Source organism: Battus philenor, unplaced genomic scaffold (assembly GCF_028537555.1).
Source record: "Battus philenor isolate CCGP_79_NKW_IND1 unplaced genomic scaffold, ilBatPhil1.0.hap1 SCAF_22, whole genome shotgun sequence".
NCBI classification, from domain to species: Eukaryota; Metazoa; Arthropoda; class Insecta; order Lepidoptera; family Papilionidae; genus Battus; species Battus philenor.
In genome coordinates, this window is record NW_027181685.1 from 1,752,857 (window position 1) to 1,772,140 (window position 19,284).

Here is a 19,284-nt window from a genome sequence, read left to right on the forward strand (position 1 = left end):
GATGCTTTACTAATAAATTATCAACATTTGGCGTCAATTTTGTAAGGGTTAATCTTAAATCTCCCCAGCTAATGATGTCCAGTCTGTTTCTTTATATTATTATTTATAAATAATGTAAATGTTTTGATATTATAAGATAGTATCATGTAAGTAAATAAGTACTATCAGTGTATGTGTTGAGATCCACTATCGTGGACCCCCATATTCATTTCATGGATCTCCAAATTTTTTTTTCTGACGTAGACCCTTTGCAGATTGTAATAGACCCCTAGGGGTCGATATAGACCACTTTGGGAATCACTGATTTAGTTGTATTACTCATCCGTACACTATATAGCAATTCCTGCAATATCTTCTTAATTTATTTATTCTTTGATTTTATGTTGAGGTTGGTTGTAACCCACCAATCGCATTTAATTCATCAAATAACTAAATAAAGTACTAGTATGGTGTAAATAAATAATCAACGTTGTAGAGAATTATAAAAAAATTGTTTTTATTAATATTTTTGTACATTATATACGAAATAAAATGTAAATTTTAGATAACGTTTAACTTTATGTTGATTTATGATCATAGATAGGTGATGATATCATAAATAATCTACGCGGATTAGCTCCTAAAGCATGCAAATAGATCCAAGATACCTACTACATACCTAATATATATGAGTTCTCTGGTACGATAATAGTAGTAGGATAGTTTTTTCAAGTTGAAGCGGTTAAAACTGAGAAAATGTTGAGAGTGGCGTTTCTGCTTTCACTAGCGTTCTGTTACGCAGTCGCCAGACATGAACAGTACAAAGGGTGGGTGTTTTCATTATTATATTTCGTGATTTATGATCAATCATTTTAGACCTAGCACGTGTAATGCTAGGCATACTCTCTTAAATTGCCTTACTTCGTCTACCTTCTTTTAACTTTCACATTCTTAGAATTTGATCTTCTAAATGCAATGCTATCTTCATCGTCAGCCACAAAATGTCCATGATTGCTTGCTTGACATAACTTTCAACATAGATATATAATAAGATCGATTAGAAGCGGCTTGGATCCATGGTCTTCAGGAAACCTTAAAAAGATCTATTTACCTTATGGTTGTACATCCTCTATTAAACTTGACTTTTACAATACTTTAGCCGAAATTAAATAGATTAATTTACCTATAGATGATATTCAGATAATTTTTGTTTTCAGGTACGTTTTATATGAAGTTGAAGTGGCAAATGAACAGCAAGCGCAAGAAGTTCAGGCGTTGAGAAATATACCGGGCATTGATATGTGGTCTATCGCGACACCGTCAAGACCGGGGTACACGCTAGTACCAGGACCGCTAAGAATCTTCTTCGAGAGTGAGGTAGTTGGTGCTGGAGCGAAGTTCAAGATTGAAGTTGAAGATGTAGTAGAGTAAGTATTGTAATATTAATATAGCCTTTATTTCAAGTTACTTTTAACACTTAACTCAAAATAAAGTAGTACCAGAAATAGTGCAATGAACAGTACAATATAATATGATAATTATAAAGAAAATATGTGTTTAATGTTTGAAAAATAAATGTAATGTTGCAAAATAAAATATTAAGGAAACCTAGAATGTAGTGGTTGAGGATGGATGTATGGCTAATGGAATGAAAGAGAAAGACTGGGAAAATTGTAGAATGAAAGAAACAGTACGACAGATAATTATCATTCTTCAAGAATGATAATAATAAAAAATATGAAAAAATTACTAGAAATAAAAAGTCCCTATCCCACACGAGATAGGGGAACGAGAGGAAAAAAAAAACAAAAAAAAAACACTTAACTTATGGTATGTTTTTAACGAGTCAAATGACTTTGCATTGAAAATATTAGCTATGAATAATAAAATCATTATTTTTTGCTTTTGTAATACAAATTGTCACTGTAATATTATGTTTAATTTTTATTTCCTTATGTTCAAGTTATTTGACGAGTTACAGTTGAAATAGGTTCCCAGTATGTGTTGATATGATTTGTGTTGGACATACGTGACTGTCTGATCAAGTTAAGTCTAAATATGAAGTCTCTATTACTAATGCCCCGAGCAAAGAAAAAAAAATAAATTGGTATGCAAATACCTCCATCGGGATGTAGAACGGAAATTAGCTTTAAAAATGTAGAGTCGACTGAGAAGGAGTTAAACTAACCTTCCACAACAAAATCTACCAGATGTTACAAAGTGGTTTAGACGTGTTCTGGGATATATGCTTCTTTTATCATTTTTTATTATCTTCTTTCTTGTATTACATCTTATACAATCACTATTCAGTTTGAATCAGCTGGAACTATAGTTTCGTTTTACTCATGTGTAAAGTAAAGAAATATAAATTTACTTTTAATACACGTAGATTTTAGACAATAATTTTAACTTATATCTAAGTGGAGTGTAATAATGCCAGGTTAATTTAATTAAGATTATTTGTACAGGATGCTGAAGAAGGAAGACGAGCTTCTAACAGCTGCTGAGATGCGAAGCAACAGCACCAATGGTCGTCTCTCATTTGACGTCATCCACCGTTACGCAGCGGTAAATAATAAATTTATTAACAAAGACATATTTAATTTCAGATACAGTGTACGCGCTTGGAAAGAAATTTGAAAAATTAAATTTTAAATCGTTTCCCATCATTATCGTGTCATACGATAGATTCCCACTGCCTCCCCCAAGAGATCGACACGATGAACGGTCTTGATTGCACTGCCGATAAACCTTTACAATGTTTTCACAGCGGTTGTGGATTCAGAATTTCGATCGTAGGTCGTGAGTTCAATTCCCGTGATACAATGTTATATAATTTCTCTTTTTGTGCATTATTTATGTGGTATTGCCATTGATCACTACCGAGTTTACTGAGCATGATCAGCAGCGTCTTCTTCGTACAATAATACCATAGTGTGATCGCCAACCCGCCTGCTAAGTGTGGCGATTATAGTATATCGCCCTTTAGATATCTTTTGAATAGGACTATGCAATGCAGCGGGTGTTAATGGTGTGGTCGCCTGGCCTCTTTGGTTTTTTGATGAAGTTTGTTAAGTCAGTTGGTTTTACTTGTAAAAACAAATTTATGTTTTATAATCATTTGTGTTTTTCTAAAATATAAAAATAGATTACTTATATCTGAATTTTAATAAGGAATCCACAATGGTTTATGTAAGAGTTGAGACAGGGGCGGAAGACATGCCCTAAACTCCCACTAGCTTTAGCAACTCTGAGAAGGACCATGGATCGATGAGGTCTTGAATCATCGAGATAGCACTACTAGGGTTTCAGGGTAGCGTGAATCATACACAAATACCCCGGGACGGGCTATCTAAAATAGCACAGGGTGAAGGAAGACAGTGTGGCAATCCCTGACCGGGAAATACCGCAGGGGACCACATAGCGCAGAGGACAATCACCGGAGGCGGTTGTGGTAGGAATACCACATAACCCTATCATCCCCCTAGAGACATGGCATATTAAACATCCGAAAGATTTCTCCTCCGAAACCAAAAAGGGGGAGAGAAACCATTGATTGTCTGGACTATTTTCTATCTCTACGTTTTGCCACTCATCTCTGGTGTTCAGCACTTACACGCATACTAAAACATTCTGATAATTAATCAATTCGCGTTTCATATTTTAGGTAGACGCTTATCTCGTTGACTTGGCTCGAAGACACTCTACAGTAACCGCTGTGTCCGGTGGAAGGAGTTTTGAAGGTCGTGACATCAAATATTTGAAGATATCAACAACTAACTTCCAGGTATGACGATGACCAGACATTGAAAGAAAAAATTAATGATCCATTTTAAATCATTACTTCAATTTTAAAGGATTATCGCAGTTTATTTTACATTTTTAATACCTTTACACACACGTATAAAAATACCTCTATATCTGTAAAAATATGTTACTTTCTTATTGCTATTAACTTAATATAAAAATATTTAAGAAAAGATTAAATAAAAAAAATGTAAATACTATAACAAAGTTAATAGCTTTTTGATGGTTAAATTTTAAAAAGTGCATAGTAATTTTATTACGTACTATCAATATATAAATTTTTGATATTCAATTATTATTGAATAATGAAATTTTTGTAGTCTATTCTTTATTTCTATCGTATAAATTAGTTATCTAAATTGTGATATGTAAAAGATTAATTTTCAAATTATTCTGATGGCGTTCTGATTAATTTAATACATATTAAATGATGATTTATTTTCAGAATACACGCAAACCGATCATTTTCATTCAATCTCTGTTGCATGCACGAGAATGGGTTACCTTACCTGCAGCTCTTTATGCTATCCGTAAGTTGGTTGTAGACATAACTGATAGAGATTTGGTGGACAATATCGACTGGATCATTCTTCCAATTGCCAATCCAGATGGTTACGAATTCAGTCAAACAAGAGTAAGTATTTGTTATAATTGATATTAATTGTAATTGTCCGGAAGAAGAGTTCCTCGTACTATGTAGAAAAATAATAAGCATAGTGATAGATAAAAAAATAAATTATAAAATTGTAAACAAATAAGATTAACTAAGATAACGCAAAATAAGTGATAAAATTAAAAAAATATGATATATAATAATAATATAATAAAAGAAAATGTAAAAAGTAATGAGGAAAGAATGAAAGGCGATACAGAGCGAAAGGGAAAGACATAAGAATTGTGGTAAGAATGAAACGAACGAAGAGAAAGAAAATAAAAATGTCCGTGAAAAAAATAAATAAATGTAAGCTAGTCCCTATCCCACACCAGATAGGGGGTACGAGAGGCTCCCACTAGTGGGGGCCATAAAAGAAATAATTGTAATTGTCCGAGAAATTAGAGATTGAACACTAATCAAGTCCGCAAAAGTTGAAACACGAATGTGAACCTATGAAAATACTTTCCAGACTCTTTAGATGTATATCACTTACAGAGAGAACATCATAGGATCTTAGAGATCCGTAATCAAAATCTTAAAGTAACGAAACCAAAACTAGCAAGTTAATAAAGTAAAGATATGAATAGAAATATTTTAATGAAGTACGGAACCTTTATTTTTGTATCGTAATATCCAACTCTTCAAAAATTAAAACTAAATATGTCATTTTTATTATTCTAATAAGTTATTTTATTTTAGACACGATTCTGGAGGAAAAACCGTTCAACTGGACACATCATCGGCAACGTCTGCCAGGGTGTCGACCTAAACAGAAACTTCGACATCAACTGGGGTACTCTTTCTAGTAACGCTCCTTGTTCTGATACTTTCCACGGCAGAGCGGCTTTCTCTGAACCAGAAACAGCTATCGTTCGCAACATTCTCCAGGAGTATAGAAGCCGAATTGAAATGTTTTTGGACGTCCATAGCTTCGGAAGTATGATCCTTTATGGATACGGTACTGGTGAACTGCCTCCCAACGCATTATCCCTCAATACAGCTGGTGTTAGAATGGCAAGAGCAATTGACGCTGTGAAATGGGCATCGAAACCTAACTATAGAGTTGGTAATTCAGCTCTGGTTCTGAACTACAGAGATTCAGGAAGCGCTAACGACTACGGGCAAGCCATTGGCATTCCATTTGCCTATACTTATGAATTACCAGCGTACAGGAATCAAGCCAACAGTTTGAACGGTTTCCTTGTGGACCCTGATTTTATTGAACAGGCTGGTCGCGAGACATGGGAAGGTATTAAAGCAGGTGCCAGATTCGTTTTACAGCACTCTAGCAGAAACAAACACTAAAATGTAAGAATACTCGAAAATGATAATGATTAATAATTATATTTATACTTACTATACTTTCGTTGTTTTTTTATATTCCTTAGATCAGGGGTGAGTAACCTTTTTTATCGTCGAGTAAATTTAAATTATTTTTTTTAGCGGACATGAAGTAACATTTATTATTTATTAATTAACACTTTTTGTACACCATTGACAATAATTAGAGAAAAAATTAAAAAAAATAAACAGTTCATCACCTTCATGTACTTATTTATGAGTTATGTAAGGTTCGAGTTAGGATTCATATTGCTGATATAGTCCAGTTTAGTCATCGGTATTTTGGTGCTGGTTTATTAAAGCCCCAGATTCAAATTCAAACGTCGTTTCAAATTCGAACGCTGTCAGTGAGACGCTACCATTGCAGTTGTGTCAATATTCATTTTAAGTAGCCTTTGTAAAAATAGATAGTGCAAAAGTAATGTCGTATTTTGAATTGGCAGCCATTTTGTTATTTATTAAAACATAGAGCTCCGTATATTGAAAAAAATATTTGAATATGTGTAAAAATTAATGACATTAATATAAAAAAGGCGAAATGTTTTGAAGGGAATCCAGAGAGATGTATCACGCTCCAAGTCTTCGTTAACAACTGTCTTCGACGTATTCTCGGTATATACCGGACTGAGAAAGTCTCCAACGTAGATCTCTGGAAACGCTGCGGTGGGATGTCGCTCGACTAGCAGATCAAACGCCGCAAATGGAACTGCAGAGGCAAGAGCTGGAATGAAATCCTCAAGGAAAGCGAAGGTGCGGCCGCCCAAAGCAAACTTGGTGGCGGACGATCACTGCAGAAGTGAAGGCAGTTGGAATGACGTGGAGCGAAGTAAAGCGCGAGGCTGAAGACCTCTCGGGATGGTGACGTACTGTGGACGCCCTCTGCCCCATCTTGGGGACATAAGAATAAATGATGAATATAAAAAACAATATATATACTTAAATTATACATATAGATGTTATCTATGTGCTTTGAGCACAGCGACATTTGGTACCATTTGTAAAAATTAAGTCACTATGACATAATGACATTACTTTTGCGCCACCTGTTATATCAGGTAGATCATAATTGGCTTCAATTTTCCTAACCATCGAATACGGGTGATTTCCACTGCCATCTATAAAATGCATAAATAATGTAAAATTTTCTAGCAATTTTTTTATATCAATTGATATAAAGTCATTGTCTAAAATCAGACCGGTCGCTGTTCGTTCTTGGAAAGTGTCTAAAGGTCGGGAATAAACATTAAACTTTGTATATTTAGATTGGATCCATGGTTTAGCAATGTTTCATGTACACTGTACTTAGGTAGATAAAGATAAAAGTAATGAACATATTTAATTATCTTTACATATCTACCTATGGATTATAGTAATATATAAATTTGATACACTTTTATACTTCATTGATAACATTTTTATCTTAGTCATTCATACTGGTTTTTTGGCAATTCATTCTGATTTCTCGTTTATTCTGGTTATTACCAAATTTGAATTAACAATCGATCGACGCGGAATATAATGATGATTATATTTCGCGTCGACCTATTCTGCGTAATATATAATAATATCCTCACATAAGTTTTCAACGTGTGTTTTTTATGGCACCCGTTATTGGAAGTCTCTTGTACATTACCATGTCTTGGGTACGCAGGAACATTCTTCAAATAATTTACTTACTTCCTAATTTTATTTCCTCGCTTTTCTTCTCAATTCCTCTCAATTGTTCCTCTTATTCCCTCACATAATGTTTCATTCTTTTTCATTCGTTTACCGTTCATACATCACCACTATTCGTTCACCATTTCCTCTTGGGTCGCTTTTTCACAATATTTATTTTATTTATTTATTTTAACACCTTTTATACATTCCTTGTATAACTGCGAACTTAATGACGAAGGCATTTTTAGCCAGTTGAACTGTTTGGGTGATGCAATGATAAATTAATAAAGGTAGGTGAAACTAGTTAATATCATAAAACACGAAAAATGAAATAAAATTGAGAAGGATATTTATCATATAAAAACACCTTGTATAAATATACTAATGCCTACTACATAATACAATTATATATAAACTATATTTAAATACATATCAATAATAAAATTCAGCTATCGTGATGATTCATTCAGCCCGTCAAGTAACAGCTCTAGAGCCTTCGTTTTAAATGCACAACAATTCCTGATCACCCCAATATTGAGGGACGTTCCTAAGAAGAAGAGATTGTATTGCAAAGGAGGAGAGAGTGAAGAAAAGTCGGTACTAGAGGGAGGAAGATCTAAGTAGACCGGGGCTTCTTAAACTATGGGTCGCGACCCCAAATGGGGTCGTGTAGTAAAATTCTGGGGTCGAGAGATTTTAATGAGAAATATTTATATATACCATTTTATAACATCACTAGAGTTGGTGGAATACAGTGGACTTACAGCGTCTAGACACGAGCATTTGTTGAAGATTTTAAACTAATATAAAAACAATTTTATAATTTTTTGTGCATATTTTAATTTTAGATTTTTGAATGTTTCAAAAGGAATTCTAAAAATATATATTTTTATGTGTATATGTATATTGATACCTATTAAATTAAAGAGTTAGCGTCTTATTAAAAGACGTTTGTAACACTTTATCAATTTATTTAACACACGAACAAATTTTTATTAGCGTTTGAGTGCGAGCAAAAAGGACGTGCATTCGTCGTAGGACTCTGGGGCGCAATGTGCTCTGCGACCGAGTGAAAGCGGGCAATAGAACAAAGGCGCAAAAGAAACAAAAGAAACAAAAGTAACAAAAGGTCTGCGCCCGCGTCACCGGTGCGTGCATGTGCCCGCTGCACTAATTCGGTACACTAAGTTCGTTCGCCCGTCGGCTACGCTCGCCCACAAAATCTTACACCTATTATTCATTCAGACATCACATCAGTGTATATACGACTCCCACAAAATAAATAATAAAAAAATATTAATTAATTTTTCTTTTATATTTGTATGGGGTCGTTAAGAAACTCGCAATCATAAATGGGGTCGTGAATGACAAAAGTTTAAGAAGCCCTGAAGTAGACGATAACTCCAGGAGCAAAGTGTGTTTTCGTGTGTACTGGCTACGAACTGTAATTGTGATGTTAAGTAGACAGGTGAAGTGGCAGAAAAGAGTAAAGAGAAAACTGTAATTAGTGCACGTAAAGCACTTTATTCTGTTAACTTGTTTTCTTTACATTTCCGCTTTATAATTTTTATTATCTTTTATTATTATAAATTATTTTTGTACCACAATTTTCATTGCTTATTTCTTTATCATAGAATTTTCTTTACCTTTTCCGTATATTGTTGCGTTTTATTGTCTTTTATTTATTTACTTATCACCCTTCTTCAATATACCAAGAACGTTTGGTAGCTTCAAATGTGTATTGCCAGTAACCACTCACGGTACAAAAACGTGGTCTCTAACTTTGGGTCCTATTGGTTAAGCTCACGCATTGAGAGGTTCCGAAATTTCTTTACGTACTCGAACCAAGAAGGAGGAGAACCAAGGAAGAAGAGCACAGATGATTTTGACAAGGTCGTCTGTCCAATTATTCGGAGAGCATCAACGAAAGGAGATCTGAAGATGAATGAACGCAAGCGAAAGAAAAAAGCTGACGAGCAAGTTGAAATGGTGGGCAAGCCACGCAATACGAGAATACAGTCACTGACGCTTTAAGGCTCTTAAGTGGAGAATACGAAGTGGCAAAGGCATCGTAAGATGTCTAGCCACAAAGGATACAAAGGATCCTGTTAAGGCTGTTGGAGGATGTTGGATGCAGACCGCTTCTAACTGATTTTATTGAAAATGTACAGGTGATCTATGTCCTGTAATACGCAGGATTTTTTTTAATCGTTGGTGGCTTGTGTTTGTTTGTTCAAAACGCCCTAACAATGTTTTTAACATAACGCATCGTGGGACCATTTCTTCATTCCTACTCCATATTGCCATTCTCATGTTGTACACCTCTGTCTGTGCATTGATTGCATTTTGCGATGACGATGGAATCCTTAAAGTAATATAGATTATTTTCAAATATTGCAAATAATTAAAATTAGAAGTACCTAATAGATTCAGGCGTCACTTGCGGAAGTCCATCCTAAGTAAGAAAGAGACTAATATATAGCTACTTCCGCCATGCAGCAGTAGTCGTGCAATGAAGTGCACCGCCCGCCAGCCCGCTGATAGACTCGGTGTTTGGCACTGGTCGGTGTAACATTAATCCTGAGGATGCGCCGTGGAGGGATGAAACACGTGTAGAGTGAATTAAAAGTGGTAGTTGTGTTTTGCATTGTTTGCCGCCCGCGCATTTATCAGCGGGCTGGCGGAAGGTGCAATTCATTGCACGACTACTGCTACATAGCGGAAGTAGCTATAAATTAGTCCCTTTCTTACTTAGGATGGACTTCCGAAAAGTAACGCCTGAATCTATTAGATAACTAATCCTTAAACTGTAATTAGAATAAATTACTGCAATGTATATTTACCTCGCATCGTATATACCCAAATTAGTTTTCTGTTCTTTTCGTTATTTTGTTTTGTGATAGTTCTATTTTTTTTTGTTTTTTTATTGGTAGTGTAAATTATTCTAAATTAATGTATAGACTATGGATACTTTGATTAGGCTGCTTGGTGCTGTTCCTAATGGAAATCTTGGAAGACGCATAAGACCTCAGCTAGAATTCAATAGTAGAATTCTTTGGTTAAAATAATGACGAAGATGAAAGTGTTATAACTGTAAATGAAAAAAATTACAAAATGTATCCTATACGATGCCTGATAAATTTGATGAAATATTTCTTATTTTAATCTACACGGATTACTGAAGCCTATCATAAACTTTTCGTAGCTTTTATATCTGTATTTAATTATGTCAAGATATAGCAACGACTCTTTGCAATTGTTCACTCGATTTCGTTCGATCATTCGTTCAATTAAAAAAGGTTGTAAGGTGATGCTTTAGAGGGACTTGTTCAGGGTAGGGTTGATGGCTTAATGAACAAAAGCCGCCCAGCAACAGACGTAATTGCCCTTAAATATGTGCCAAGTGCTTGGATTAAGGAAAAATGGTGGGGGATTAAAAGTCCGCCACTACTAACTGTTCTGTTTAGAACACACTACTTCAAGAGTCCTCTAGATAATTCCAATCATATTTTGGATAGGTGACTATAATATATTAATCAAATAAAATGTCAATAGTCGAATTCGCAGCTGTACAAACATATCACATTCGTAACTAACAACGAATACGCTAAGTAAAGATGTACTTTTACCACACAGTTCATTAGTAAATCGTACTAATATACCAGTGCTAAAATAGATTTAGATGTTAACTAGAAAACTGAGGTATAGTAGATAAAATATGTATATTTTGGGTAAATTAAAAATAAATTTAAAGGTTTGATGGAAATTAAAAACAACATTATAATAAAGAAGAGTTTAATTAATATTCAGTTAATGCATCTTCCTGGTGTTCTGTAATACGAATCTCGCACCAGCCTTAATTCCTTCCCAGGTCTCGAAGCCAGCTTGTTCAATGAAATCCGGGTCAACTAAGAATCCGTTTATTCCAGCTGATGACCTATACGCTGGCAATTCGAATAGGTAAGACAAAGGTACGCCGACAGCTTGAACGTAATCGCTACAGCCTCCAGACATTTCATATAAAGCCATTGCCAAGTTACCAACTCTGTAGTTTGGTTTGGAAGGCCACTTCACAGCATCGATAGCTGTCGCCATTCTCACGCCGGCAACGTTCAAAGATAAAGCGTTAGGTGGGAGAGCACCATCACCATATCCAAATAAGACCAGACTTCCGAAGCTATGGACATCAATGAATAGCTCCATGCGGCTCTGGTACCTCTGAATTATGTTGCGGATGACCACAGATTCAGGTTCGGAGAAGACACGTGGACCGTGGAAGGTTTCACTGCAGGCTGATCCGCTAGATGCGGTGCCCCATTTGTAGTCGAAGTTCCTGTTGAGATCAACTCCAACGCACATCGAATGGCCAGTGGAACGGTTCTTCCTCCAGAAACGTGCCTGGAAACAATAATTTTTTTTTTACTTTCGTTATCCTTTTTAGAATATTAGATACCTTAATAAATCTCCGGGATCAAAAATTACTAAATGACAACTTCTATTTTGAATAAAATTAATTTAGTTTTGCGTACATTACTTAAATTATCGCTTGGAAAAAGCCTCTGTATATTGCCCATGCAAGGAAGACTGAGAAGTTACAACACTCATGTCGGATCTGTACTAAATAAAACCCGTTGCTATGTATCTCGATATTTGCTTTCAGGCAGGGTTAAAAGTGAGTTTTGGGACACATTTGATTTCATATCACAGCGACGGTTTACACTGTCCTGTCTTAGAACTTGTCCCCCTTTCTTTCAAATAAGAAATCGGAAATTTGATACAGCTGAGAGACTTAGAGAGGTAGTATTTATATATTTATTAAATATAGTCTCAGAGTATGTAACTAACATCCAAAGTTTAACGGTCAAGTTAACAATACGGCTTCGAGTTGAATTTAACTGAGAAGATATCAAGGATTGGTAAAAACGTCAATTTTGTTACATCGACTCACATAATGGTAAAATATGAGATATATATTGAAGCGCAGATACAAGAACGATTTCTTTGGTTTTAGAATTAAAAATATCGTATTTTTATACATATTTTATTTAATATACTTCTATATGTATCTTGTAAGGATTTGTTAACCATCTTATATATGCTTTAAAACTAGTTAAGTAACTTTTTGATGTAGGATTTTGATCCTTTTGTACATCCTCACAATCTCTATCGTCCTAAAGGTTTAAACTTGTGAAAACGTCTTTCTTGTGTACCTAGTTTTGAAGTTTCCTCAATAAGTAAAATAAAAAATTAAAGATCTAATTAAGGTTTTTAAAGCAAAACAAACTTACGTCAGTGTGAGAGAATTCATATCCATCTGGGTTGGCGATTGGTAAAATGATCCAGTCGATCTGGTCAACCAGATCTCTGTCTGTGATCTCGACAACCAATCTCTTGATGGCATACAGTGTCGCGGGTAAAGTGACCCATTCACGAGCGTGAAGCAGGGATTGAACCATGATAACTGGCTTTTTGCTATCCTGAAAACAGAAATGAAGATTTGCAAAATAAAATTGTTTTAATTGTCATTTCATTTACAAATTTGTTCGTATAGAAAGCGTTTTATCATTATTTACAATTTTTCTTATTAGTAAATACAGATAAAATTTATACATATAAAAATTACAATTTAAAAGTTCAAAATCGTTTACAATTTTTCTTACACTATTTTCTCTTATGGGTAAATACAGCTAAAATTTATATGTATTTACAATACAATTTGGAATACTCAATTACATATTAGTTGCTACATTATTTTATTTAAGTCGCTGCCCAAGCGCTACAGACCGTTAAATGCCTTGAGATTTAGGACAATGTGCCGGGCCAACTCATCAAAAGATTCTGCTGTAGGTTTTTTCTGGAGAAGGTCCGGTAAGTTGAACGGAGGTATATTAAGGTTTTCACATAAGGTGACGTGGTTATGTCTTTTGGATGCGAATCGGGAGCAGTGTCTGAGTAAGTGATCAAAAGTCTGTACTATGGAGTCGTCACATGGGCAAGTCTCATTATCGATTATTTTAAAACGGTGCAGGTACTGCTTGCAGTACCCGTGCCCGCTTAGTAGTTGTAACATGCTGAATACTATCACGCTACTGACTATGCTATAATACTAATGTAGCTCTTAGTCATTAGTCAACTAGTTGTGTTTATTCTCACCTGGAAGTTAGATGTGGAGATCTTTAAGTACTTAATATCACGTCCATCGAAACTCTTTCCAGCGTTCACGACAGAAACTGTTGGGTACTTCTGCGCCAGCTCCTCGAGGTAAGCGTAGACCTTGAATTTAAAAGTGGAAATAGATAATAATTATAATAGTTGATTTATTTGTAATTAAAAGTATTTACAGTAAGCACTTGTGCAGGTTATTAGAAGAATGGTAGAAGGACCCAGTTTGATACGATTTAAGTTTCCCTATTTTGGCATCTTCCAAGTTAAAGCTATACGGATTCCAAACGCGTTCTAACTTAACTTCCTGATTTTCGAGAATTATAACCCAGGTTTCTTCAGGATCACAGTGTTGATTCATTTTAGACCACCTAGTGGCCTTCCATCAGGCAAAGTGTTAGTAAAACGCGGATAAGAAAACTGGAAGGATTCTTAATTAAATCGATTTGATTTTCCGAGTTGACAGTTAGTTTAAATTAATATGAATTGCATAATAGGCTCTTACTATAAGACGGCTGTGTAAAAAATTTGTGTGAAAAATATTTGGCAGTTAAAATATTGGATCGTGTACAGATTAATATATTACAGTGTCAATATATATACAAACTTGCAGCTAGTCCTTTGTAGATCTAAAATTTATTTAGTCTGTAACCTGTTTGGTCCACGAATTTTTTTCTACACCATTAAAAAAAAATTAGCTTGTAGAAAATATGTTTATTTGTCTACATAAAAAATAAAAAATTAAAAAAAAAACTTTAGACGTTACGATCTAACGCAGTGAAACAATTGAAACGTTTTTTTTCTTCTTATACAATAAATGCGGTCAAATTTTTTTTTTATTTCTTATATTAGATTAAGACATAAAGAAAGATGTATCGTGCCCTAAACACCTATTACAATAAGCGGGTTCTATTCCCGAAATACAATCTTGTATAATTCACTTTGTGCATTAATTATATAGGATTGCCACTACTTATAAACTTCTAGAGGATAGGTAGCAGGAACCTCTGGCTAATACTACACTGTGATCATCTATTCGCCTGAAAAGCGTGGCGATTATGATACACCCCCCACAGATATCTTTAAGTGAGACCTAGGTCTTGCAGCGAGAGTCCATAGGCTGTAACGTTGAATAGAAATTTAATGGCATGAAAGTTGTATATATGGCAAATTTTCATACCTCTGCATAACGGTGGATTTTGTCAAAGGAAAGTACTCCGTCTGTCTGGTTGCTGCGTTTCGCGGCTGCTGCCAGATGCTTTTCTTCCTTCTCGATTGCCCTGGTAACAGAATTTAATATTATTGTAACTCTTATCTTATAAAGGAGTACGACGAAATATCCATACGTCAAAAAAAGTTTATCGTATTAGTAAAAATTGCTGTTAATTCTGTTTAATCTCTCAATTGCAAAAGTTATTTTTCTCTACATTACCTGTAATTGATTTACTATATATAAATAGATACATATTACCTTTATATTTTAGTGTTCCATATAAATAAATAGATATATAAAAAATTATAATCCCTTTTATTAATTAATCAAAAAAGAAAGACAATGTTAAAAAGTATTTTTTGGGTTTAAATTTTTCGAAAATATAAATACTGAAAAAACATATACATTGTGTCGTTGAAGTGATACAAAGTGTATAACTACATCGAATCTTCTTAAATTAAAAGTAAAATGTCGGAAAATAATTGACATAACTTTGAACCGAAAATCCGATGTTAACATATATCCACAGTTTATTTATTTATTTGTAAACACTTTTTAAGCGTCTTTTGTGTTATGGCGGCCGGAAAGTACCATCGTTTCTGTCGACGTATTTTATAAAAAAACCGATTGATTTGTTACCGCTCCGGCATTGATTTTGTATACTAGATGGCAAAAAGTTGTTGATAATGAAAGTGAATATATTGTTGATTATAAATAAAAACTTGTTAATAATGCAGTCGTATGAATTTAACTTAAGAAAGCATAATTTTCCCGTCCCCCTAATATAACGGCGAATGCCGAAGGCATGCTCTACCATTTAACCTTTAGGCGGAGCAGAGGTGACTAAAGGTAGATGAAACATGTTATTATCATAGAAGACGGTAATTATAATCAAAAAGTAAAATCAAATCTAGTAGAAAAATAATCACAGAAAACACCTCATAATATACTAATGCACAATATATTTATATAAATACACGTCAGATGGAGTTATATCGCGACCTTCTCCAACCCTCAAAAAATGGCTTTGGCGATGGATTCGGGGTGATTCGTGGCACGTTTGTCCCTGATGAGTAAGGAACTCCCGCTCTAGTCTAAGGAGTTGAGGCACTAGGCCACCGTCGTTGAAATTACAATAGTATGTGAAAGCGTTCCCGTATAGATACGGAAAGTATCGCCTTAATGATGGGCGACGACAACCTTCGCCCATCATTTCTGTCGTTTGCTCGCAGGGTGGTAAGCAATGCAATAAAAAATAACAAAACCAAATAGGAAAACTTGAACCAAAATGAATAATATGCACATGTAAAAGAACTTAATAAATAATAATTGAATGTAAGACAAGACTCTAATGTATTAAAAAGTCTAATCTAAACAAACCTGTGATATAAAAAGATAATGATAAAAATGTAAGAATAAAATAAAGATTAGAAATAAAATTGTACCTAGCCAAGAGTAAAAAAGATGAGGAAAGGAAGGCGATGAAAGCAAGAAGGAATGAAATAACAAAAAAAAATTGCAAGATATTGTGAAGGATAAAAGGAAAGAAATTGAGAAGAATGAAAGTGAGTGTAGAATAAAGATAAAACCCCGGAAAAATTATTTGTAAATAAAGTACGTAAGTAAGGACAGGGTCCAAACAAAATAGGGGTTCCCAAGAGGCTCCCAATACCGGGGGCCATAAAAAAAAGCGTTCCCGTACTTTTAAGGATACGTTGAAAAAGACCGTGGGGTTTTAGCTGGTGGGAGTCCGGCATAAAGCTTTCGTTGTCCCCCCAACAGAGGGGTATCCCATCCAAGATTTCACCACGAAAAAAAGGGTCTTTTCAACGATGATGTTGTAAAATGAAATACGTTGCAACTTACTCTTTGATATTTTCCACTTGAACCTCGAACTGTGCTCCGATATCAATGACTTTCTTTTCGAAGATCTTACGCAGTGATCCAGGAACAAGGACCATACCTGGTCTGCTCGGGTTGGCGTATGACCATACGTCCATTCCTATATGACTCTCCATCCCATTAATTCTTCGTGCCTGATCTTCATTGTTCACCACAACTTTGTACAATGAATGCCTGAAACGATATTTTAATATTTTTGTAAATATTCCTTATATGTCTAGTAAAGAGATGACCCGCTTGCCTGTCGTTAAACATGTTTATGTGGCCTGTCAAGCATATCTAAAATTGAATTAATTTTATCGATTTCCTCTCATCAGTATATTGTTATAAAATTAATTATAATAAAATGGAAGTATATGCTAGACCGAAACAAGTATAATAACTACCAATCAAAACTAAGTGATGCACGATAATAAAACTGCGTTCGTGTTATTAATATATATATATATATATATATATATATATATATATATATATATATATATATATATATATATATATATATATATATAGTTACATATATATGTATGTGTGTGTATGTATGTATGTATATTCGCTTGTATCGAAAAAACGTAGCCAACTTTCTAATATAAATTTTCAATTTATCTTGTTAGTTTTTATTTTCAATTAAAATACGTGTATATATCTTATTCTAATATTCATTAGAAATAAAGTTGTATAAATTATCAATAAGTGTTACATTATGTGCGGCTCGCCAAAAACTAAATTGGCCCGTTGTTTAAAAACGTTTGTCACCTCTGGCCTGGAGCAATAGCCTGTGAGCATCAGACATTCGTTATTTTATAAATGCTAAACGTTCTGTGTATACTCCAAATATAGGAAGATAAAAGCTACCAAAGAAGAAGCTGACTGTTGGAACTGTCAAAATCTCATGGCTACTTTTATAATTCTCATTCTCATTTCAGTCGTAGGAAGTTTAATACTGGAGATAACTACATACATACAACATTACATAAACACTACTTATATAAAACATTACCAATAAGACCGGTTGAAAGCGGATTGGGTCCATCGTCTTTCAATGTCCTTGACAAAGTCATCTTTCTACTTTATCTGTGGACTTTTACGTATTGCTGTTATTTAATGGAGTCAGGCGTTATTTTGCGGAAGTCCATCCTAAGGAAGAAAAGGACCAATATATAGCTACTTCCGCCTTGCAGCAGTACAACTCCCACCGCTCAATCACACAACACGCGTTTCACCCCTCCACGGGGCATCTTCAGGAGTAATGTCACACCGATTAGTGCCAAACACAGAGTCATAATCTTGATAACGTTATCAGCAGGCTGGCGGGCGGTGCATTTGGTTGCACGACTACCAGTGCATGTGCGGAAATGGCTAAGTATTGGTCCTTTTCTTACTTAGGATGGACTTTCGCAAGGTAACGCCTGATTCCATTAAATCATTTAAATTAATTTGATCATTTATGTATTTGGTATGTTTTTATTTTACATGTAATAGTACATCAATATGTTAGCACAAATATATCTTAAAACAGCACTCAATCTTGCAACTATTGTATTCTAATATATATTTCAATGTCATTGTCGTTTCAACCCATAGGTGTCCTCAAATATATCAGATCGGTACAATCTTGGTGCAGAGTAATATTTTGTATTTACAAACTTAGAAACGTAGTGATATTTTCAAAAATAGTTTACAACCTCCAAAATCACGATGAAACACCTGTTGAGTGATTTAGCGGTGGTAGTTGTGTAATTTTCATTGTTTGCCACATGCGCATTTATCAGCGAGCTGCCGGGCGGTGCACTTTGTTGCACGACTACCACTGCATGTGCGGAAGGGGCTAAATGTTGGTCCTTTTCTTACTTAATTTAAATAAAACGTGTTTCGACTCAAAATGAAACTATGTATTTCGTCCACCATAATTCCAGTTATTTTTTAACTTATTCAGGTTATTTTTAACTTTCTTAACAGAATAGATAGATGAATAAACTCCAAAGATATATAATCGGATATAAAAATAATTAAGACGCATAGTGGGATGCGGGTAGAGCAAAATCAGTCATTTTGGCGATCTTAGGTATAGGATTATGCCTTATGATATGATTATGAAAATGTTTATCACTAAAATATGATAAAATTTTACGACTGTCTGAAATGCGAAATTTTTGTAATAAAAAACTCACCCATTGTATTGTTCATGTCTGGCAATTGCCAAACAGAAGGTCAGGGAGAATATAAATATTACTTTGTACATATTGACCGACTTCATCGGTGGTCAACACACCAAGTGTACCATTCGTGCCGCTAACTTGCTTTTATTGTATGATCAATAGGTAGTTACAGATAAACATATGTTAAATAATCTTGACATATCTTTGGATTATACATTATATTTCATTAGAAACGATTAATTTTTAATACTTCAGTGATAATTGTTGCAGCAGTTTTTTACTTTTATCTGCAGAGGCTTAAAGGTTCTGAAATTCAGACAACGTACCGGCAAATGCTGTACAAAAGATCCAGGAATATCAGGTCGTTTTCGACTATTCTTTTTGCAAATCTATTAGGGATACCCATA

At 34.4% G+C, this 19,284-nt stretch overlaps 2 protein-coding genes across 2 annotated transcripts; one reads left to right on the top strand and one right to left on the bottom strand.

Annotated features, from left to right (window-relative positions):
- The first annotated feature begins 735 nt into the window (after nt 1-735).
- Nucleotides 736-5,746, top strand: LOC137923727 (carboxypeptidase B-like). Its single transcript, XM_068766984.1, has 6 exons — nt 736-806; nt 1,197-1,406; nt 2,448-2,547; nt 3,647-3,766; nt 4,232-4,420; nt 5,141-5,746. The coding sequence occupies exons 1-6, from the start codon at nt 736-738 to the stop codon at nt 5,744-5,746; spliced, it is 1,296 nt and encodes a 431-aa protein (XP_068623085.1).
- A 5,505-nt stretch (nt 5,747-11,251) lies between these two features.
- LOC137923582 (carboxypeptidase B-like) lies at nt 11,252-19,283 on the bottom strand. Its single transcript, XM_068766799.1, has 6 exons — nt 19,204-19,283; nt 16,683-16,892; nt 14,784-14,883; nt 13,595-13,714; nt 12,730-12,918; nt 11,252-11,839 (listed from the first exon to the last, which is right to left on the bottom strand). The coding sequence occupies exons 1-6, from the start codon at nt 19,281-19,283 to the stop codon at nt 11,252-11,254; spliced, it is 1,287 nt and encodes a 428-aa protein (XP_068622900.1).
- Between the last annotated feature and the right edge of the window lies 1 nt (nt 19,284).

Coding starts and splice junctions, on each gene's coding strand:
- LOC137923727 (XM_068766984.1), top strand. CDS start 736: ATGTTGAGAGTGGCGTTTCTGCTTTCACTAGCGTTCTGTTACGCAGTC. Junction 807..1,196: donor AGACATGAACAGTACAAAGG/GTGGGTGTTTTC, acceptor TTTTGTTTTCAG/GTACGTTTTATATGAAGTTG. Junction 1,407..2,447: donor GAAGTTGAAGATGTAGTAGA/GTAAGTATTGTA, acceptor TTATTTGTACAG/GATGCTGAAGAAGGAAGACG.
- LOC137923582 (XM_068766799.1), bottom strand. CDS start 19,283: ATGGGTATCCCTAATAGATTTGCAAAAAGAATAGTCGAAAACGACCTG. Junction 12,919..13,594: donor TCTCCACATCTAACTTCCAG/GTGAGAATAAAC, acceptor TTCTGTTTTCAG/GATAGCAAAAAGCCAGTTAT. Junction 11,840..12,729: donor ATGAATTCTCTCACACTGAC/GTAAGTTTGTTT, acceptor TATTGTTTCCAG/GCACGTTTCTGGAGGAAGAA.